General features: G+C 51.2%; 1 protein-coding gene across 7 annotated transcripts in view; it reads left to right on the plus strand.

Annotated features, from left to right (window-relative positions):
• ST3GAL4 (ST3 beta-galactoside alpha-2,3-sialyltransferase 4) overlaps positions 1-22,949 on the plus strand; it is a 187,693-nt gene extending 164,744 nt beyond the window's left edge. For 6 of the 7 annotated variants that reach the window (XM_073321127.2, XM_073321125.2, XM_073321130.2 and 3 more), the window contains 9 exons: positions 247-328; positions 1,405-1,485; positions 1,698-1,795; positions 6,816-6,876; positions 11,121-11,216; positions 12,824-13,013; positions 13,150-13,293; positions 17,126-17,269; positions 19,239-22,949. In XM_073321127.2, coding sequence (XP_073177228.1) covers positions 247-328; positions 1,405-1,485; positions 1,698-1,795; positions 6,816-6,876; positions 11,121-11,216; positions 12,824-13,013; positions 13,150-13,293; positions 17,126-17,269; positions 19,239-19,325 — 983 coding nt within the window. In that variant the 3' untranslated portion in view covers positions 19,326-22,949. The remainder of the gene's footprint in view (positions 1-246; positions 329-1,404; positions 1,486-1,697; positions 1,796-6,815; positions 6,877-11,120; positions 11,217-12,823; positions 13,014-13,149; positions 13,294-17,125; positions 17,270-19,238) is intronic. The other variant, XM_073321122.2, reaches the window with a different exon arrangement.
• Positions 22,950-23,225: the final 276 nt, after the last annotated feature.

Genomic DNA, 23,225 nt, shown 5'->3' on the forward strand with positions numbered 1-23,225 from the left:
ACTGGCATTATACCATAGACACCGGGGGAAGGAGGAGAACTGATCTGCACACCACTAAAGCATTTGACACGCTGCCCCATGAAACCTTATTCAAAAAATGAATTCAAATTGGCTTTGCCTGTGAATTGAGATCTGGCTAAAAGGATGTAAACCAAGGTCCATGTATTGAGCTGATGGGAGGGTTGCATGTTGTGTGGTCCCAGCCCCGTGGTCCCAGCATTACAGCGTGTCCTCTGTCTCTCATAGGATGGAAGATGATCTTAGGGCTGGCGTTCTTTCTGGTGATGGCGTGGTACTCTATATCCCGCGAAGAAAGGTACATACATCTGTGAGTGTCTTTTTAAAAGTTTTAGTGGGGGCAAGAGGCTTTTCTCTTCTGCCCTTTCCTGATGGTTTCAGGCTGCCTCACTCTGAGACTAAGACACAGTGCGTGGAAGAGACACACTCTCGATCTCAGGAACAGTGTGGAGCTGGAGTTGGGGATAGCTAAATGACCCTGCTTCCAGCCAGATAAAAGGGAGGCCTATCTAGTCTGGATCAGCTGGTGAGATTCACCTCCTCAGTTCATCTTACAGGATAAAGACAATTATAATTCACCAGTAAGTGCTGTCTTGTTGTGATGACATTGCATAACCATGCATTGGGGGTTCCCCTTCCCAAGCTAACATGATTTCTGGGGGACAGCTCAGTGCTTGTCCAAGGTGAATTTGGGATGACCCTGAAAAACCTGGGCTGTAGATCATGGTGAGTGAGCGTCTCAGCCTTGTCTTCACTAAAAGGTGCATTCTTATCATGTTAGCTAAGACTGATAACTTACATGAGGTAGACTCCCAGAGAAGGCTGTTTGTAGTTTTAAATGCGTGTTAGGAGGTTGAGTTAAACGACGGGGTTAGTTCACAGGATATGAGAATGCACCTTTTCCTGTACTCGACGACGCACCCGAAGGGTTAAAGAAGAAGGATAGAGGATAAGCAGTCGAAAAAGATGTCAGGCAGTTTTCTTTGGTGCTTCTGCCTAGAGCTGAAGACGTGAGTGCCGTCTCTGCATGCTGCTATCTCTCTATAGGGTGGGCTTAAGAGCCTAGTATTTGAGCATATAGCAGTCAGTAGAGAGAGGGGTGCTATTACCCACAAAGCATATTCTTAATTTAGTATACTTGGAGATTCCCTCAGGCTCTGCCATAGCTCCTCTGGCAACTTGTCATGAGGATGACCTGCAATAAGCTCTGCTAATAGCACATGGCCTGGAGCTGACATGGGACCCGAGCCCTCGGTTACTGTCTGGCAGTGACATGCTCTGCTTTCGCGTGGACTCGCGCCTGCTTGCCGGACGTGGAAAGGACGGCTCGTCATGCGGGCGGAGCCCGGGCTGGGGAAATCACCATCTCCACTGCTTGCCTTACAGTTTTTCTTTCCCCGTGCAAGATGTCGGAATGACATGTCCCCAAGGAGAGATGGAAAAGAAAGCCACGCTGCTCATAGGAAAGTGAGTAGCTGTCCTGAGCAGGAGCTGGGCCTTTGCAGGGCTGCTCTTTGCTCCCAGAGGATGGGTGGCATGTGGGAACTGGGGGAGGATTGGCACTGCGGGCTCTGGGGGTGAGGCAAGGGCGGAGAATAGACTGTGAAGTCAGCTGAAGATGCCAGTTCAGTTCAGGTTTGCGTGTCCCTCTGGCTAATCCCGCTCTGTGTTCCTTGCAGTTACACGCGGGACCATCCCATGTTTTTACACCTGAACGATTACTTTTGGGTGAAGAACCGGTCGCCGTATGAGCTGCCGTATGGGACTAAAGGAAGCGGTAAGCAAACCTGATTTCTCTGCTCTGCAGCACCAATCCCTGGGGTTTGGCTAATTGCAGCATGGCACATAATAAAGGAAATGTGTTCCCCTTCACGCCTGCTTTTTCTGTCTCTTCTGCTGCCTCCTATTTCTTACTTGCAATCTAACCAATGTGGCTTGATCTGCTCTCTCCCGTGGCCTCTTGGCTCTGCCCTGGACTTGTTTATGGTTTGCATGGCCCTTCTGTGAGCGTGTTGCAAATAACTTCTTGTCAGCTGACCCCTGTTTTCGTCTAGGGAATTACCCCCAAACAGATGAATTCTTACAAAGGTGTTGGTGATTGCTTGCCCAGGTTGTGAGAGAAACTTTCAGCCAGTCGGGCGTTCACAAACGGTTTGCAGCAACTTGTTTGTTGCCCATGATCCGTGAGTGGTTGTCAGAGTCACACGATACTGTTTCTGCTCCCTAACTGGATGACTAAGTCTCTTTTTAAAAAGGTGAATAAAGTCTATTTTATGTCGATTAAAAATAGTAAAAAGGTGCCTGTCCCAATCTGTAGGAGTCTTAACATCATTTATAACCCCGCAAAGTCTGGCAACGTGGAAGTAATAGTGATTGCTTTTGGTCATGTATACACCTCCGGTTCCTGTGTGCAATGTGTCCCTCTCTGTGCCCAAGCAACACCGGATGTGGATCTCTTTTATCCCCTAGCAACTGCTCCTGGGAGATGGCATCAGTCCTCTCCTTCCCCTCCCTCCCGGCTTTTGGCTCCCCTCCAGGAGGGACAGATAGGGTCATAGAAACATGGGTCTAGAAGGGGCCTCGAGAGGTCATCAAATCCAGCCCCCCTGTGTTGTGGCAGGGCCAAGTAAAGCTACGCCATCCCTGACAGGCGTTTGTCGAACCTGGCTTTAAAAACCTTCAATGATGGGGATTCCTTGGATGCCTATCCTGGAGCTTAATTGGCCTTAGAGTTAGAAAGAAACTTTTTCCTGTTATCTAACCTAAATCTCCCTTGCGGCAGATTAAGCCCATTGCTACTTTTCCATGTCCACTGAAGGTAGGACAACAATTGACCACAGTCCTCTTTGTAACATCCCTTAACATAGCTGAACTCCGTTATCAGGTCCCCTCTGTCTTCTTTTCTCAAGACTAAACATGCCCAGATTTTTAGCTTTTCCTCCTAGGTCAGGTTTTCTAAACCTTTAATCATTCTTGTTGCTCTCCTCTGGACTCTCTTCAGTTTGTCCACTTTGCTCCTAGTGTGGCACCCAGACTTGGACACAGTACTGCAGCCGAGCCTCACCAGTGCTGACTGGAGTGGGACAGTTACCTTCTGTGTCTTACATACAACGCTTCTGTTAACACACCCCAGAATGTTGTTAGCCTTTTTTGCAACTGCATCACATTGTTGACTCCTATTCAATTTGTGATCCACTGTAGCCCCCAGATCCTTTTCAGCAGTACGACCACCTAGCCACTGATTTCCCATTTTTGTGGTTGTGCATTTGATTTTTGCTTCCTAAGTGAAGTACTTTGCACTTGTCTGCACTGAATTTCATCTTGTTGAATTCAGACCAGTTCTCCAGTTTGTCAAAGTCCGTTTCAATTCTAAACCTGTGCTCCAAAGTGCTTGCAATCCCTCCCAGCTTGGTGTCATCTGCATATACTCTCTACTCCATTAGCCAAGTCATTAAAAAAATACCAGACCCAGGACTGACCCCTGCGGGACCCCGCTAGATACACCCTCCCAGTTGGACAGTGAACCATTGATAACAACTTTCTGAGTCCGGTCTTTCAACCAGTTGTGCACCCACCTTATAGTAATTTCATCAAGACCACATTTCCCTGGTTTGCTTATGAAAGTCTCATGTGGGTCTGTGTCAAAAGCCTTACTAAAATCAAGATGTGTCACATCCACTGCTACCCCCATTCATTAGGCCAGAAACTCTTTCAAAGAAGGATATCAGGTTGGTTTGGCATGATTTGTTCTTGACCGATCCATGCTGGCTAGTCCTTATTATCCTTTTATCCTCTAGGTGCTTACAAATTGATTGTTTAATCATTTGTTCCCGGATTTTTCAGATACTGAAGTTAGTCTGCCCAGTCTGTGGTTCCCCATGTTCTCCTGATCCCCCTTTTTAAAAATAGGAACTATGTTTATCCTTCTCCAGCTTTCTGGGACTCACCCATCTTCCATGGATTCTGGAAGATAATTGCTAATGGTTCCAAGATTGCTTCAGCTCGTTCCTTAAGTACCTAGGATGAATTTCATCAGGCCCTGCTGACTTGGATACATCTAACTTATCAAAATAGTCCTTAATCTGTTCTTTCCCTATTTTGGCTTGCGTTCCTTCCCTCTTGTGAATATTAATTGTTTTGAGTGTCTGGTCACCATTAACCTTTTTAGTGAAGACTGAAGCAAAATAGGCATTCAACACCTCAGCCTTCTTCATGTCGTCAGTTATTAGCTCTCTTTCCCTGCCAAGTAGAGGACCTACGCTTGCCACTGACTTTCTCTTGCTCCTAATGTATTTAAAGAACCTCTTCTTATTGCCTTTCATGTCCCTGGCTAGGTGTTACTCATTTTGTGCCTTAGCCTTTCTGATTTTGTCCCTACATGTCTGTGCTGTTCTTTTGTACTCCTCCTTAGCAATTTGGCCATGTTTCCACTTTTTGTAGGATTCTTTTTTGATTTTCAGGTCATCAAAGGGCTCCTGATGGAGCCATATTGGTCTCTTTTGATTTTTCCTGTCTTTCCTTCGCACTGGCATAGTTTGCAGTTGCGCATTCAGTTGAGAACCTGCCAGCTCTCTTGAACATCTACCCAAGTCCTCACTCCTGGCAGGAGCAGTTCACTTCGGGGTGTGGATGGCAGGGAGGGGTCCGACGGTGGAGATGTGAGAGACTTCAGCCACCATCTGCCAATGAACATGGTTGCTCCCAGCTCCTCCTTGCCTGCCTGCCCCATGGGTGTTGATGTGTGTGGTGAACCCCACTGCAGCTGGGAGGTGTATAGCCTCTGGGGGAAGCTCTGGGCAGCGCTGTGTGTTAATAGTGGGTAGAGATCTGCTGGTGCAGATGCAGGCTCCTCTGGAGAGAGTGAGAGTCTTCTGTCGTTGCTGTCATTATTTATTTGTAGCACTTAGGGGCCCCAGTCATGGCCCAACACCCCGTTGTGCCGGGTACTGTGCAAACTGCCCCAAAACACTTGCAATCTAAGTCTAAGACAAGAAACAACAGGTGGATGCAGACAGAAAAGGGTGCCCAAGGAAGCAGGAACAGAGTGCATTTGGGAGCAGCCCTGGGGCTCGTGAGTGCTGATGCTAGAGGGCAGGTTAACAGGACAGCTGCTAAGGAAGGCTCTATCCAGTCTTTCTCAGTGCTCCTGCTTCGAGGCACCTAAGTGCATCGTGTTGCTTATTCCCACCGCTGCCTGATCTATAAGTACATAGAATCATAGAATATCAGGGTTGGAAGGGACCTCAGGAGGTCATCTAGTCCAACCCCCTGCTCAAAGCAGGACCGATCCCCAATTAAATCATCCCAGCCAGGGCTTTGTCAAGCCTGACCTTAAAAACTTCTAAGGAAGGAGATTCCACCACCTCCCTAGGTAACACATTCCAGTGTTTCACCACCCTCCTAGTGAAAATGTTTTTCCTAATATCCAACCTAAATCTCCCCCACGGCAACTTGAGACCATTACTCCTTGTTCTGTCATTTGCTACCACTGAGAATAGTCTAGATCCATCCTCTTTGGAACCCCCTTTCAGGTAGTTGAAAGCCGCTATCAAATCCCCCCTCATTCTTCTCTTCCATAGACTAAACATCCCCAGTTCCCTCAGCCGCTCCTCATAACTCACGTGTTCCAGTCCCCTAATCATTTTTGTTGCCCTAAGCTGGACTCTTTCCAATTTTTCCACATCCTTCTTGTAGTGTGGGGCCCAAAACTGGACACAGTACTCCAGATGAGGCCTCACCAGTGTCGAATAGAGGGGAACGATCACGTCTCTCAATCTGCTGGCAGTGCCCCTACTTATACATCCCAAAATGCCATTGGCCTTCTTGGCAACAAGGGCACACTGTTGACTCATATCCAGCTTCTCGTCCACTGTAACCCCTAGGTCCTTTTCTGCAGAACTGCTGCCGAGCCATTCAGTCCCTAGTCTGTAGCTGTGCATTGGATTCTTCCGTCCTAAGTGCAAGACTCTGCACTTGTCCTTGTTGAACCTCATCAGATTTCTTTTGGCCCAATCCTCCAATCTGTCTAGGTCCCTCTGTATCCTTTCCCTACCCTCCAGCGTATCTACCACTCCTCCCAGTTTAGTGTCATCTGCAAACTTGCTGAGGGTGCAATCCACACCATCCTCCAGATCATTTATGAAGATATTGAACAAAACCGGCCCCAGGACCGACCCTTGGGGCACTCCGCTAGATACCCGCTGCCAACTAGACATGGAGCCATTGATCACTACCCGTTGAGCCCGACAATCTAGCCAGCTTTCTATCCACCTTATAGTCCATTCATCCAGCCCATACTTCATGGCTGCCTCTGTCTCCCCTGCCAGCCTCAGAGGCACTGAACCGTTCTTGTTAAGTTGTTACACTCTTTCCTTCCTGCTGTACAGCTCATGAGCTGTCTTGCGTGGCTGCCACGGCCTCGAGGAGAAAGCTCCGGTATGTGCTGCAGGGTCCGTCTACTGGGAAAGACCTGAGGGCGCTCAGAGCATCTTTGCTACTTGCACTGACCTCTCTCTCTACCTGACCTCCCCAGTCCTGCCAGTCAGCGCATGGCAGAGGGGACTGCGTGTGGAAGGTGGCCAGGCCCAATTGCTTTTGTCCAGAGGGAGGATGGGGGTGGAGACTTTGATGGTGGGAAAGGGGATGATCCCAGGGAAACAGCCCTTCAAAAGAAGAATTCCCTCTCTGGTTGCCATGTGGTGCATGGGGGTAGCCTGGGGTCTTGTGCCTAACATGGGGATTTCATGGCTTCTGGGGAGGATTGATCTCACTAACTGCCCCCTCGCATTCCTTTGCAGAAGACATTCTCCTCCGGGTGTTAGCGATCACCAGCTACTCGGTGCCCGAAAGCATCCAAAGGTAATTCCAGTGCATCTAATGTTTCTTCCCGTGCTGCCATTGTCAGGTGAATGATCATCACAGAGCTGTGGAAGGGGCTGGACTGAGAGCTCTGGAGACTCAAGTCTACTCTTTACCTACCAGTCAGGCACAGGGCACAGTGGCAGGGCTAGCTCCTTTCTGCCCCCCATGTGTTGTCTAATACCAGTGTGCCCTTGTGAGGGGTTCAAGCCCCACAGCCCATCCGGCCCTTGGCTTCTCTGCTGGGCCAGTTAGAGCAATCTGTGAGTCGAGGGATTTGGTGTCTGGATCTCCAGGCTAGGGCCTTGAGTTTTCAGAGTCACTTCATGTAGGTCACTGGTGCTCAGGTGGCATTTGGAGACATTCAGTTACTGCCAGCCTGGACTCACGCTAGATGAGAAGATCCCTAGCAAAGATTTTGATGAACCAAAAATTGGATTTAAACCCAGCAGAGCCCCCTCTCCGAGTGAACACAGGAAGCTCTTGGCCTGAATACCAAGGAGGCTGAAGTCCATTTATATTGGCCTATGTGTGTCTCTTTTTCCTTCTTGGTCCCCTTGTGGATGTTGATAAATCATCTGACCAGGCTCTGGATCAAGACAAAGAGACAATGGAGTCGTCTTCTCCATCAGATGGGGTTGGGTTGTCATGCAAACATCCACCATCTGTGTCTGTCCGAGGCAGCGCGAAGGTCCACATGTTTATCATCTTCTTGGGTACAATCCGTCTCTTCCTCCTCTTTCCTGGGAGTCTCTTTCCTATCACCCTCTCCCCCCATGCCCATCGTCACCAGGTACTTTTCATTCATCCTAAATTGACCGCCAGCCCCTAGCCCTCTGGAGGACAGCTCAGATGCTGGCTGCCAGAAAATCCAGCAGCCAAGTGGGTGAACTCCTGCCCTAGGGCTGAGATGTCCTCCCATCCTTAGTTCCTGGTGGAGAAGCATACAGGTCGCTCTCACCTCTCCTTAGAACCAACATCTACTACTGCCCTTTGGAAACTTGCCAAAAGGAAGAAACTGCTTGCACAGACTTAGTCCCCTTGCACCAGAGACTCAGCGTATCAGTCGGTGTCCCTGATGTACACCACAGTGAGAGGGCCTCTCCCCCTTGAACTAAGCGCATGCCCACTGTCTCCCCACCGTCTTGCTGTAGATCTGGTGGACCGCCAGCACGTGGCACGGGGTGTTGCCACTGCCCAGCGCCGGGCTTTAACCCATGGAGGGGGGTTTGAGGTCTGAGTTGTCCATCTCCTACGTAGGCTGCCCTGCCCACCCGAAGATCTGCCATTGCCCTGAGCTGCGCCCTTTCACAAATACCTCTGGCGTGAGTGCGTCCGCTGGGGTGTTGGACTGTCGGAGACCCTGGCCTTCCGTGTGTGTTGGGAGCGCAGAGCCAAACCCCACCCCGGTGCCCTCTTGATCACTAACATCCCCGAACTGCCCCATTCTCCTTCCCTTGGTGTGTATGGGGGGCTTTGCCCAGATCTCTTCCCCATCTGTACCCCTGCCTCATCCCTCCTCCCCTCCCTGGCGTTGTCCCACATACGCCCCCTCTCCTGCTGCTTCCTCTCCCCATGTGAACTGTGAGACGAGAGGGAGAGAGGGGTGGGCAGAGTCAAGCCCAACACAGGCAAGTTTCTCCATGTGTCTCGGCCCCCCTGCCTTGCCAGTCCTTGGGTCTCTGCTGACGCCCCTCAATCCTGCCCTGCAGCCCCGCTGCTATTCCAGTCCTTGGGCCCCTTGTGAGCCGAGGTTGCCAAACTGCATGCCAGGCTGATGAGCAGATTTATGACGTGCACCAGGGAGTGGGTTGGATGAGACCTCTCCTCCCCCCAGTGTGCCGCTTCACGGCAGCCAATGGCAGGATTGGGTTTCCGAGCCCCTGGTAGACTTGCGATCTGTAGCCCAGCCCCGCGCTGACAGACGTGCTCCAGGACATGATGTCATGGTGCTGCAGCCCCAGCCAGCGGCCTGGCTGTTTGTTTGCACTAAAATGAAGTACATTGCAGGAATCTCTCTGGGGACGTACGGCAAAACAAGCCTTTGATTTCTGGCAGGCGGGTAACGAGCTGCAGGGTCAGTCTGCTGTGGAGTGGTGACTCGCTGCAGCGCCCGTGATTCTGTCTGACAGCCGAGCTCTGGCTCTCTCTTGCTCTGGTCTGTCTGCTTGTCTGAGCTAGTCAAGCGCGGACCATGCGAGGCGTGGGTCATAAATACAGTGTGAGTAACCCCTCCCACCCCCTTCCTACAACCCCAGCAGATCTGGGGCACTGTTGTAGCAGAGCAAAGGAACAGGATCCACGCATCCAGCCCACCTAGAATCAGGAACGAGAACCAGATCTCAGGAGTCCCAACAAAACTCCAGTGCAGGGCTGAACAGTGTAACCAGATACTTCCTCGTGTGGCTGTCATCTCCAGCAGCTGGGCCGTTGGGGCAGAGGCTGCTGTCCCTAGGACAGAAGGGAAAACCAAACCTGGGGTCAAGCCAGGACTTACGGAACATGCTGCAGAGGCAGCCGCTGGGCCAGTTAGAGGCCTGTCTCTGACACAATAAAATACTAACGCCTAGCTCATCTCTTCCGTAGATCTCCATGAGCTCTACAAAGGAGGTCCGTATCACTCGCCCCATTGTGCAGACGGGGAAACTGAGGCACAGAGAGATGTGACTTGCCCAAGGTCACCCAGCAGCTGAGCTGGGAATAGAACCAAGGATCCCTGCGACTCCGTGGGGTGTTCGAGTCGCTAGGCCACGCTGCCGGCTTTAGAGCAGCGGCAGCCACCTCCCTGTTGCACCCTGGCGAGCTGGAGCGTGGGGCTGTTCGCGCCATCCAGGCCTGTTTGTGGTTTGCTAGGGGAGGTGCAGTGTGCAGGCTCAGCCCCTATGTTTGCCTGCATTTCAGTGCACTGTCTATGAGCTCTGGGATGAAATCCAGCCTCTCATCCCATTTTATGAGGGTATCTAACGGCTTGGCGTTTGCCTCGCAGCTCTCCAGGTAGCCGGAGGCAGCAGTGGAAGGGAAGAAACTGGTCCAAACAAGCTGCTGCCACAGAGTCATCTCTCTGAAGTGGCTTGAACTGGTGGAAGAATTGGGTTGACTGGGTGAAGTAGCTTCCACCAGTTGCCTAGAGATCTTTCTGACAGTGGTCCAATTGCAGAGCTGGCTTATCACATGGATGCTTCTTTCCACCCCAGCTTCTGGAACCAGCAGGTTTCTTTTCCTCATCAGGCAGGTTGGCACTTTGTTTTCACCTGCCGACCTCAGCCGTTACCGCCGGAATGGTGCCTGGGGCCTGCGGGAGGATGCTGCCTCTGCACTTCCGTAGTATCACCCGTCTGACGGGCTCGGGAGCTTCTTTAGACCTCACAGCCTCCCTGTGCTGCTGGGGTGGCGTCCCCAGCTCACACATGAGAAAACTGGGGCACAGAGAGGCAGAGACTTACCCAGGATCACACATGGAGTCTGTCACACCAGGGAACAGAATCCCAGGCCAGTGTCTTTCCTGTGGAACGATATGTAACTCATGCTAAGGGTGTAGTTCACCTAAGAGGATAAGAGCCTACTTCTGTGCCAATTTAGAGGAGTTACTCCTGTAGCTCAAGTGGTGAGGGCTCTTGCTTTTAGTGATGAAAGTCTCAAGTTCAGTCCCTGCTGTCCACTGAGCAGAGGGTTTATTATACGCACCTGCCACCTTCTTTGGGTGTTAACATGTGTTGTTTGCAGTCTAATGTGCTGATAAAGGGTCTCTCTTGTCTCTGGGTCTCCACTTGGAATCTAGCTGTGTTGGTAGTGACTGGGTGTCATTGCTACTCAGGGGTCTGTGTGAAATGGGTTTGTGATTTCAGTTTAGTTCCTAGTGGGTGGCGGGGGGCAAGTGTCTACATCAGACAAATGGCCCTACTGACTAGGCCAAGGGAGAGCGGCAATGGGAATTCACCCCTGCATTTCCCCTGGAATCCAGCGGTAAAAATGCTGTGCTCGCAGATTCATAGATCTTAAGGCAGAAGGGTCCATTGCCATCTTGTCTGACCTCTTGCATCGCAAAGCCATAGAATTACGTGCAAAACTTCACCCCCCGGGGCAGCAAGAAGCTCAACCCTAGAGGGTGCCAAGGAGTCGAGGCTGTTTTGTTGCTTCTAAAAATGTGTAAAGAACTAAACTGTTCTATGTAAAGTGGGAGAGAATCCCCCAGAGATGAAAAGGGCAGTGAGGGCGTTTGGTTGAGATTATCTTTTCTTTTGCAGCATGACGTGCCGAAGATGTGCAGTGGTGGGGAACGGACACCGGCTCCGAAACAGCTCCATGGGGGAAGCAATCAACAAATATGACGTAGTAATCAGGTAAGGCACTAAGGAGATTCAGTACAATGGGGGTTAGTCTTCCTCCCCACAAGGACCCATCACATCTGTTTGGACACAGTGGAATATGTTTGCAGATACCTGGGGACAGACTGAGATAAACGCTCTGGGATCCATGCTACGTTAATGGGATGGAGGAAAACGGAATGCATTCTTTTCGTGTTGAGAGATCAGAATTGATGCGGCGTGTGAGACTCGTATCTTTCCCTTTTCCTTTGACTTCACGTTGGAGTGCATGAAAGAAGGCAGAGCCAGGGAGCAGGGCTAGCCCGGACGAGAGCTGGCCAAGACATTTTGCCATTTGATTGAATTCTGAATCAGAATCAAATGTTATCAGAATGGTTGGTGAACGGGAAATCCTGAACAAAGATTCAGTGCAGAAGCATGGACCCATGGCATTTCCCAAATGTTCATACCAGTTTCACTGTGGCTGTTAGCAGCTGGCCCGGGACTCTGAGAGCTCTGGGGTCCCTGGCCCTGGGGCTACCCTTTGAGCTGCAGAACCTGGAAATCCAGGGTCCCTGGGCAGCTCATATGGGGCAGCCTGTTCCAGGACCTCCAGGCTATCAGCTTGATGGCAGTCACCCTGAGAGACCCCAGCATTTCCAGACTCCAGGCTGAGGATCTCGGAGCCAAGCTCCAGTTAGAGTCAGGGCTTTCAAGAGTGCCAGGTTCCTGGCACCACAGCAGAGAGCTTGGAAGCCTGGAGAGCCCGCAGGCTCCTGGCTCCATGGGAGGCAGCCTGGAAGCTCTGACATAACAGGGCTGCCTTTGAGACACTGGCCCTGGAAATCTGGGGTCCCTGGGGCAGCCCATGTAGTGGGGATGCTCTGGAGATGTGGACCCAGGCAGACCATGTGGTAGGGATGCCTTGGCGATTTGGACCCTGGAAGTCTGCGATCCCCGGTGCCAGAGCAGTCCAGATGGCAGGGCTCCCCAGTAGCCCATGTGGCAAGCTGACAGAGAAGCAGGCTGCTGCGCTTTCCTGGGAGCTGGAATTGCCAGCACCAGTGAGAAGCAAGTACTCAGACTCCTTAGGCCAATTCCTCAGCTCTGATCTGAACGGAAATGCACAGATTTACACAAGGGATGTGGGAGATCCAGGTTAGTCCAACCTGGAAATTCTACTTTTTTCAGGCCCTTCTGCCACGCTTGTCACTGTAGTGTGTGAGCACCTTGCAATCATGCATTAAGCAACGTGACTAACATCTATCCTGTGTTTGCTCTCTCATCCTGTCCCAGGGAGAGATGTGTTGGCAGGAGAGGGGTTGGGTTTGGGTGGTTTTATGGAAATATACACTCACGTTCAGCAGGATCTGTTAGGGAAGGCAGGTCAAAGCAATGCGTCTGGCACCCAAGTGGGAGGTGGGGGCTTTGGGATGGGCCTTACTTCCCAGGGGAATTCATTCCTGAAGGATCCTGTCCCCTAACCTAACATCTATCATGTCAAAGTGTGGCGAGCAGGTGGCTCGAATCCCTGAAGGGGTCTCTGCTGGGGACGGGAAGCCAGGTGCTAATGGGACAGGTCATGGGGAAAGTGGGACGCGTGTGAAATATCCCCTTCCTCATCTTGCGCTCCCTCCCCACAGGTTGAACAACGCGCCGGTTCATGGGTACGAGGTGGACGTGGGCTCCAAAACCACCATGCGGCTGTTTTACCCAGAGTCCGCACACTTCAACCCCAGGCGGGAAAACAACCCGGATACTCTGCTGGTGCTGGTGCCCTTTAAACCCATGGATTTCCAGTGGCTGGAGACGATCCTCAATGACAAGAAGCGAGTAAGTGCCGCAGGGAGAGCAGGGGGCCACGTCTGGCCTCTCCTCTGCCTTGTTTCGCTCTCGCCGCTGGGTGCAAGGCTGGGGCAGCCCTAGTGGGGAAAGAATAGCCCCTGACTTTCCTGTTGTCCTTTTCCAGGTTCGCAAGGGGTTCTGGAAGCAGCCCCCTTTAATCTGGGACGCCAATCCTGAGCAAGTGCGCATTCTGAACCCTTACTTTATGGAAATTACTGCTGCCAAATTGCTTAATCTTTCCATGAAGCAGCCGCGGAAGATTAAACAGGTAAGGGAGCCGGTGTGCTGGGGGCAGAGAGAGCAAGGCAGACTTGTGGTGCCCTGGATCTAAATCACAGGGCAGACCCGACTGAAACTCGCTAAGGGGACATGGTGCCATTCCGCTGCACTGCCCCCCCTCCTTTTTCCCCATTGTGCCCCATCAACTTGTTGAGTAGCCCAGGGCTGGGTCCACATGGCTTGGAAAATTACTGCCCTTTCCAAGGCAGGAGGAGACCAAGGTGAAGGCCACTTGGGTGATTCTTACGGTGCTTTGTAGATAAAATGCTAGGTGATCCATCCACCCGCAGTACAGGGCCTCCTGGGTCGGGGGAGATGCTGGCAACCCACTCACCTCTGTTTCCCTGCATCCTTGAGATTATATGCACACTGCTTTGTTGGGGGGAAAGTTGGCCATGGTTGGGAACTGATTGTGGCTGGAGTCTAAAGCAGAGGAGCTGCTCTTCTGGAGGGAGAAGCTAGCAAGCGGCTTCTGCACAAGGATGAAGATCTTTCTGCACTGAATCCTTCTATTGTTTGTTTGGCCAGTGCAGCCTAATTATTAGGGTGTGTGTGTGTGTTAGCTGAAAAGATTTTCCTTGTTGTCCATCACTTGTGAGAAATCAGACAAACCCATGACATTTGGCGGAAGTTGCGAAGGTCTGCGGAGTTCAGAGTGGAATTCTCTTCTCATCCTTTCCCGTAGTGGCACTGTGATGCCGTACATTTTGCATCTCCAAAACACTTGGGAATGATTGACTAGCAAATGCCCCCCCAGACCTGCAAGAAATCTGATGGGGTCCTCGTTTATAGCTCGAGAAACTGAGGTTCAGAGGGTTAAATGTCCCAGAGCCAGTCAGTGTTTCACAAATAATCGTATAGCTTCATAGACTGTAAGGCTAGAAAGGTTCCACTGTGATCATCGAGTCTGACCTCCTGCATAGGCCGGGACAAAGAACTGCCCTAAATTCATTGCTGTTTGAACTACAGCAGATTGTCTAGAAAAACATCCAATCTTGATTTAAAAATGTACCCTGATGGAGACTCCACCACAGTTGTTCCAATGCTTAATTACCTTTAGTGTGAAAAACCTCTGCCTTATTTCTAGCCTTCATTTGTCTAACTTCAACTTCCAGCCACTGGAGACCTTTGTCTGCTAGAGTGAAGAGCCTGCTCTTCTCAAATTTCTGTTTCCCACGTAGGTAGTTGCAGACCGTGCTCGAGTCACCTTTTAACCTTATCTTTGATAAACGAAAGCATTTGAGCTGCTTGAGTGTTTCGCTAGAAGGCAGGTTTTCCAATCCTTGAATCCTTCCCATGGCTCTTCTCAGACCCCTCTCCAATTTATCAGCATCCTTGTTGAATGGTGGACACCAGAACTGGACCCAGTATTCCAGTAGCAGTCGCACCAATGCCAAACAGAGAGGTAATAGAACCCCTCCTATTCAATATGCCCCCGTTTATATTTCCAAAGATCGCATTAGGCCTTTGGGCCACAGCATCACACAGGGAGCTCGTGTTCATTGACTATCCCCCACAGCCCCCACGCCCTTTTCAAAATAGCTGCTTCCAAGGAGCAAATCTTTGGCATACATTGACCTCGTGTTGATGTTGCTGAATTCTACGTGTGGAAGAGCGTATAACCGAGGCGTGAGTAAACCTGTGCAGAGCTGCAGGGACTCTAAATCTAGCGATGAGGGGGGATCGGAGTAAGCAGATGTCCAAATGGAACAGCGTCATTCGGGGATGGGGGGCTGCCACAGCCAGAGAGGAATATCTTCCTCTCCCTGGAAGCAAATAGAAGTTGGCTGAGGGGGCAATAAGTTGTTCTTCTGTTCTCTGGTCTCTCTCCATCAAGGCTCACATCCTCCCAGCCATGTCAAGCAGAGGGAAATGTCCCAAGCATGGAAATCTTATAGGTCAGGGTAGAAGTAACTTACTAAAGGATCTGCAAAGAGAGATCCCCAGACCAGCTTGGCTAGGGGAAGATCATTTCCAGCTGAGACCAGCTCAGCATGGCTCCGACCAACTTAGCCGGGGGAGAAGCTCCTTCCAGAGCAGCTGGCTGTTTGAAGGAAGGTGTGCGCTCTACTTTAGTGTTGCCACGCCCAGAGAAACTGTTTGTATGACTTTCTCCTTGTTCCCATAAATGGATTTCCATGCAAGCGTCTCCATTGTCCTCCACATTTCGTCCAGCATGTGCTACTTTGGGAGGAGAGGGTATAATGTCCCAGGCTTCACCCCTCCAGGTTCCTTATTGGGGCTTTGGATCAGCTAAAGAAGAGAATTTTTGTCCCAGATTCACACTGAGCCTGGTGCATGCTGGGACAGGACTTTGGGAGTTTAAGCAGTGCTGTTTGGATATCTGTGCATTGCAGTCATGGGCAATAAGCTTTCCTTCAACTATCCATTCTCAGTGCCTTGATCTATGGCAGATCCTAACAACCTGGCACACCATCATGGGGGCTCTCCCCATTGGGAGATTTTTCAAGGAGCTACTTGGAAAATCCATGTGTGTCTTGGAGTTCATGACCCAATATTCCCTCTCTTGTCTAGTCCAGATGTTTTATACCCTGTCAAGGCTGAATCCCCACTCTGTCACACTGAGTGCAAAAGTGGGGGCCTGCAAGGATTTTTAAAATGAATACTTGCCACTCCAGGCTTGTATTACACTCCCAAGGTTACAGCTTCTCTCTGACCTTGGCTTGGGTAAACGCTGTCACCACCCAAATGCAAAAAAACCCCAAAAACCCCTTTGAACCCAGGAAGGAGCACTTGGGAATTCCCCCCTGTGGGGTACCCTCAAGCCCTTTCACCCCTCCAGGGAGAGCTGAGAAAGAAAACAAAGGAAATTAGCTGTGGCTACCAGCTAATCAACCAACACATGCGCAAACCTCTCAGGACACCAAAAATTCAATTCTGTTCTTAAAAAAGGTAAATTGTATTAAAAACAAAAAGAAAGACAATACATCTGGAACGTAGACTCTTGCTAGATTTTAAAAGAGCAATTCCAAAAATCAAGCACCCAAAATAGCTTTCTTGGGGCTTCAGCTTAAAGGTTATAAGCAAACAAAAGCATCAGAGGGGATCCACAAGCCAATAAAAAATAAAATAAATAACCCTAATTGCGTCTTCCTAGACATTCCCTTAATTTACTTACATATCTGAGGCTCCAGATAAGTAGGTTTGAGGTATGAATTGATAATCTATAACCATACCTGACTTAAAGCTGGTTGCAGCATTACTGCTCCCTGTCCCTGCAGCCCAGAGAACAACAGACAAAGGGAAAGTTTCTTTCCCAATTTTAAAAAGTTCTACCTTCCTATGGGCTCTTTTGGTCAGATGCCTGCTCCCTTTTCTTTACCTGAGGGACCTTTTAACCCTTTACGGGTAAAGCAAGCAGAGAACTGACCAAGAGGGATTTTACAGATAACTGGCTGGCTGGGTGTCCATCAAAGGGAGCTAGTCTCCCCCCCTTCATGTATCATGTACCCCACGAGGCAGGTGGTGATTATATGCAGGACAAAACTGAGTCCCACTTTGTAATGGCGGCAGCCCTATAGCTAGAAGCTGCCCTTCCTAAGGGGGGAACCTTCATTCTAAGTCACGCGTATATGACAAATTGCGTCCATGTATCACAAGGCACCATGGTCATCGGTGAGCCTAGACCCAGTGTTCACACGGCTCTGACGATCGCGCATACTAAGCCTCGGTGTTATACACAGGACCTGACCCCAAAGAGAGAAGGGAGGAGAAAACCACTCTGAACTGAACCCAGCATGTATGGGTTTTTTTATCACCCTGAGCCCTTCTGACTCTCTCTTTCATCTCTCTCCCTCTAGAAACCAACGACAGGATTATTAGCCATCACCTTGGCATTGCACTTCTGTGACCTGGTACATATCGCAGGCTTTGGGTACCCCAATTCTGCCAATAAGAAACAGACTATACACTACTACGAGCAAATCACACTTAAATCAATGGCCGTAAGTGACCGCACTCTTTCCCCTCTGGTGGTGATCATGGTTTGCTGTTACTTTCCTGTGTGAATCTCTGGGCTTTACAAACGTCACCAGAGGAAACTGTGTTATTAACGTATAAGCGGTAAGCTGTCTGGATTCGGTATGTAATAGAACTAGGGGTTACACCGTCCCTCCATATGCTGTGGGCACTATCCATGGTCATACCCATAAATAGCTTTGATGCATTCCATCCAGAAGAGAGCAGTGGTGCATATGACAGTGATGATCCATAAAAACTCTTCCATTCCCTTGGCATTTGGAGTATTCCCCAGAGTAAGTAGAGGGGATACCTAGGAAATACTCTAGGTAGTAGCACTATCTCTATTATGCTAGTGTCTAGGAACAGTAAGCAAAGATCAGGGCCTGCCATGTGTTAGGCCCTGTACAGACAGCAGAACACCTAGCTTGCCATATCCTTGGGACAAGAACCATCTTTTCATTCTGTCTGTACAGCGCCTTGCACACTGGGGTCTAGGTCCATGACTGGTGCTCTGAGATGCTACTGCAATACAATTAATAAATTGCCAGTGACACCAGAGAGATGGTGTCATCTAAAGCAGGGTTTCTCAACCCATGGGTCAGGACCCAAAATTGGGTCACCAGAATGTTTCAAAGGATCACGTGTCCTGTCCCACGGGGCTGGCTGGTCTCACCTCTTCACTCCAGGCACTGCAGCCTCTGGGGTCCCAGCACCACTCAGGTTTGGCCCAGCCGTCATGATGATGGGAGCCCAGGTAGGCCAAAACTGAGTGAGTGGCACTGCGACCCCTTGAACCGGGTCACAACTCCACTTGCACGAATTTGGTCCAGTCAGGGAGATGGGGCCAAACCAGAGCAGCGTTGCAACCCCACAGGTTGCAGCACCCAGAGGGGAGAGCCAAGCCCAGCCAGCCCCACAGCACAGGAGATGCAGGAGCTGCCACTGTGGGGTGAGTGCGGGGCAGGACCTGACCAAAACCAGCTCAGGGCCTCCACCCCCAGACTATTTACTGGCTCGTGACAGGCCATAAACATTTACAGATGGGTCCTGAGCCCATAAAGGTTGAGAACCACTGATCTAAAGCACAAGTGCAACGTGAAGCCAGGCTGAATCTCAGTGGTGAGTTATTGGACGTGAGTTTCCTGTGGCACAGACAAGAAAGCCCACATCGTTCCCCAGCTGGCACGTGTTACATAAAACACAAATTCTCAGAACAAGTCTGTGTAAAAGCCTCGGAGCAAGTGTTTTTGCACACAGTCCCTGTGCTGCGTAAAGTGCAAACTTGCCTCCTTCCTTTGGCTTGATGAGCACAGACATTAGCAATGACCTAATACACAGCTCAGCTCAAAACATCTCTCCACACTGGGCTGCTCCTAGGGCTCCTCCTTCAGGGCTGCTCAGCTCACACCCTAGATCCTTCATCCTGAGAGAGCTCCCTTACTACCCCCTCTAGATAGGAGTTATCTGCCTCAGGGAGTCAGCCAAATCCACTTACCCCTTTCCCGGTGGGACTAACCTCTGCAAACACTGCCAACCTGATAGAATTCGTGGGGTTGTAAATACAACAGCAAAGATTTCCCCAGCCCAGAATTTAGTCTGTGAGCAGCTTAGTAGATAAAGGAGGAGACACCAGCCTGTTTCACTGTTGAATCAATGCAAAATGAACAATCCCTTTTCTTGCTGACCAAGCTTCCAAGCTTTCTTATCTCCAAGGTGGCTAATTACCAACGGACCCATTTTATCAGTGGGTTCAGTGAGGCCGAGTGGCTTATTCTGTGGATTCCTGAAATGCTACTTTGCGGTTGTAGGCATTAAATACTAAACTCTTAAAACAATGACAGTCCCTTTTTAAAGCTGCAGCTCCCCCCCACCCCCCTGAGTATCACAAAGGGCGAACCGCAACAGGGCCGGGTGGAGCAGCATCTGATGAGCTCTCTTTTGTCTGTTTCGCAGGCATCGGAGCACAATGTCTCGCACGAGGCATTAGCAATAAAAAGGATGCTTGAATTAGGCATCGTCAAGAACCTTACGCACTTCTGATGGGATGTGGACTGGAATTTCCCCGCATTGCCTTGGCCTTCGCCTTGGCTGCCTGTCGCCCAGCGTGTCTCAACATCCACCGGGCCGGAGATACCGCTGCTTCGCCACAGGGCCCCGAATGGGCCCCTTGCTCGTGGTGAGGGCTGGCTGCTGGGGACAGCGCTGGTCCTGGAGAAAGTGGGCAGAGGGGGAGAGGGCTGCAGAGTCCCCCTTGGCCAGGCTGACTTGGCTTTCGGCCACGTCGTGTCAAGGCTCAGAAGCAGAGCATCCGAAATCCTTACAGTTGTGGGGTGGCTGGATCCCTTTGCGGCCAAGCCATCGCTGACTTGCCGACTTTTAGGGCAGCGCAGAGGGTGCCCCCGTGGGATGGGCCCTCATGGCTTGCTGCTGCACACCCCTCTTCGGCCTGCCCGCTCTGTGTAGGGGACTGGGGCTGTTTGCCGCTCTGTTGAACTGAACGCTGGACAGGTGAAGAATTGTCAACTGCTCGCCAGATCAGTTTGCTCTCAGTCCGAATGAGGCAGCTGGACTGGTTTGACCCCCCCCACACCAGCCCCCCTCCCAGGGTGGGGGGCTGTCTCTGGGGGTGTAGTGCGTGGGAATGCTGCTGTAGGTGAAAGTTGTAATGGTGTCCTTTTTTAAATGTTTATTTGGGGGGGAGGGGAACCGTGCAGTATTTTGCTGATGGGGTTTTAGTCTGACCCTCCTTCCCCCCCAATGCTGCTTCCCAGTGGGAATGGGGAGGTGGCGATCAAAGTGGGGGCAGAGAGGCAGAGTGGTGGGAGCATTAAATTATTCTTCGCTGACAGAGCACAGCTGCCTGCTTCACCCCCAGCAGCCCTCGGGCAGTGAAGGAAAGGAGTTTGAATTCTGTTCTGTAAGGGGGCCTAGCATGGGGAGCTAAGGTGACCCCTGGTTTGGAGGAGGAATCGTGGCTGCTCCAGGAATGAGCTGTCCCCAGGGCCGCCTCCACTGTGGGGCTGAGATCGGATGGGGGACGCCCTCCGCTCGGCCGCACTCAAGGATGTGAAGTAGGAATAAATAGGGTTTCCTTTTCCTTTTGAAAAGGGGCCAGACCGACAGCCTGGGGAATGCAGCACTCAGTTTATCCACAAAACAGGTACCACCATGGACGGTGGGTGAACGCCCCCTTCAGGGAGGCTATGCCTCCCCCTGCTCCCCTCCTAGCCCACTGGAGCCCCAAGCGTGCCCCTCCCCAACCACAGCCGGAGGAGCCTCAGCCGACCCGCCCTGACTCACCGGCCCAAGCTGAGCCCCCGTCGGCTTCGGGGAGAGGGGGAGCGCCGCCCATGGGGCAGAGCGTGGGCAGGGCCATGGCCTGGGTTAGGGGAGGCTTAGCTTCCGTTGGCCTATGACACCCACCACCCATTGGGTACCACACAGGCTGTTGGACTGCACCCTGCTCCCAGCCAACGTGTCTTAGCCCTAAACTTGCAGGGCTCAGACAGGAGGTGAGTCTCCATAGCCCGCCCTCCAAGCTGTCTCCTCTCTGCCGAGATTGCCAACTATCGGGCTCTGGGCACACGTTTTCTGGGAGCTGGTCTTTTAGATCCTGAGGCGGGGTTGGGGGCAGGCATGCTGCGAAAGCCCAGATCTCTCTTTGGGGTGGGGGAGAATAGGGGGAAATGTTCTTCTTCAAGGTGTTGACCCAAAGGGGCTTGGACTTGGTGGGACAGAGCAGAAATGAGTCTCCTGAGCAGGCAGTGCTGTGGCTCAATGCTAGTTAATTTAACGAACTAATTTAAATGATTATTTATCCGAGAAGTAATGTTGTTTTCATTGAACTGCCCTGTGGGGTGGGTAAGGAGCAGTGGGGTTGAAACTGTATCATCCTTCTGCTTTGCCTGAAGGGGGAGTGACCTTTGGGGATGCTCCCTCCTAACCCAGCTCCAATACAGAGCAAGTACCCAGCCCCCTCTTATCCTCCATAGTGGCACAGGCTTGGGGTAGCAGCTTTGTCCCTCGGGTGGTCTGTAGGGTTTTGACTTCATCACTAACCATCTAACCGCACTCATGGACTCCCGTTGATTTAGCAAGTGCTGGATTAGGGCCCAAAGCTCTTCCTGCCACTGCACCCCTTCTCCCTTGTAGCACAGTTGGGCATGTGTCACATGGCTTGTACCACTAGGGGGCATGGCTAGGGAAGGAGCGTGTGTGTGTGTTGTGTCCATCCCTGCTGCCCCCTGCTGGAGGGTGTGTGTGTGTGTGTGTGTCTGTCTGTCTGTCCCAGTTGCCCCTGCTGTAGGGGGGTGTGTATGTATACATACATGTCCCAGGGCTGCTTGGTTCTCAGGACTCGCAGCAGCCGGCTATCGCCTGCTGAGAGAAGCCATGAAATCCCTGCCTGGAAGCCCAGCCTGTCCAATGGGTGCAGTGCTGGATGCCCAGGGTATTGTGTGTGTCCTGCCCCCGCCTCGTCCGGAACCCCACCCATGGGCTCCTGCTCCAAGAGCCCCTGTCCAGGGGGCCAACGCAGAGGAGGTGGCTGAGCGCTGGGTGTACTGGGGACAAGAAGGGGTAGGTGGGGGCTGATGCAGGGACCAGGGTGAAAATGGGGCTGGGCGCTGGGAATTGCTAGGTGGGGAGAAGAGCTCCGCCCTCCCTTCACCGTGGAATGGCTGCAGGGTGACTACGGTAGCCCAATGGCTGTAGCTGCCCTCTGCAGGGCCCGTACCCCTCCAGCACAGCGGGCGCTGTGTGGACACGTATGAGAATGGTCCCCGTCCCACAGGGCTTGTGGTCTCAGCAGAGCATCCCCACTCTCCTTCCTACAGTACACCCACTGCTGGGTACTGCACAGTGCTGCTGAATGCCATGCTCAGGCAGGCAAGGAATGGGAGCCCCGCCAGCTCCCTTTGTCAAGCTCTGAAGGGTGGCGGGAGATTTCTCAGCTGCCTCTTCGGACTTGTCCCTGGTGTCTCGGTGCCCTGCGCCATGGCTGCTTGGTACCTCGTGGTGATGGCAGTGGTGGAACCCATGTGCCCCTGCTCCGAAAGCGCAGGCCCCTGCTGCTGGGTTTCCAAAGCTTTTGGCATTTCATAGGTTTTTTAGGTGGAGGGAGGTGTGGAAGGGGAGAGGGAGATGTAGAAGGAAATCATGATAGACGACTTCTGCCCCTGCTCTCCGAGCCCCATGTACCATACCCCATGTACCACAGTGTGGTCCTCCCTGGGTCTGGTGGAGCTGTTCCCGAACTTGGGATGGGTGATGCCTGTGTGTCTAGACCTGACCCCCTGGGGGCGGAACATTGAAATATTTACTGTACAGTATCGGTCAACTCTAAACTCTGTCATGCTCACTGGTCTTTGGAGCGCGAGCGATCTCAGAATCCCAGTTGCCTCCGAAGATGACTGATGTATTGCACCGTGGTTCTATTGTAAAGACTTTTTGAAAAGAGTTTTTTTAATAAAAGAATTCTTGCTCCAAAGACTGTACATAGGTAAATCTGCAAGATGTGCTGATTATCCCTTACTGTCTAGATTGTATATATTGTAAATCTAGATTGCAGTTTAAAAAAAAAAAATCTGGTCTGAAGAAGGAAACATATGCTTGAAAAAGGCAAAACAAAGAACTTCATTTGTGGATAAAACCCTAAAAAAGGCGTTTGGTGGCCAAGTTTCATTTTTCTTTTACACTGTGTGTTTGAGTGTGTGTGAGAGCGAGAGAGACTGCAGTGTCAGTGAAAGAAGCCAGGCCAGCAGCCCAGTACTTATCCATACGTCAACTTCCAAAGCGGTTTAAGGGGCGCATTTAGCACTGCCTTCTGGATAATAGGAACATCTGTAGCCAATATGGCTTTGGAAACAGTCAAACCACTGCTGAGAAAATTAGAATTTGTCAATTCAAAAATAGAATCAAATAATAAAAGTACAAACTAAT

The sequence above is a fragment of the Lepidochelys kempii genome, chromosome 22 (genome assembly GCF_965140285.1).
Source record: "Lepidochelys kempii isolate rLepKem1 chromosome 22, rLepKem1.hap1, whole genome shotgun sequence".
Lineage (NCBI taxonomy): Eukaryota > Metazoa > Chordata > Testudines > Cheloniidae > Lepidochelys > Lepidochelys kempii.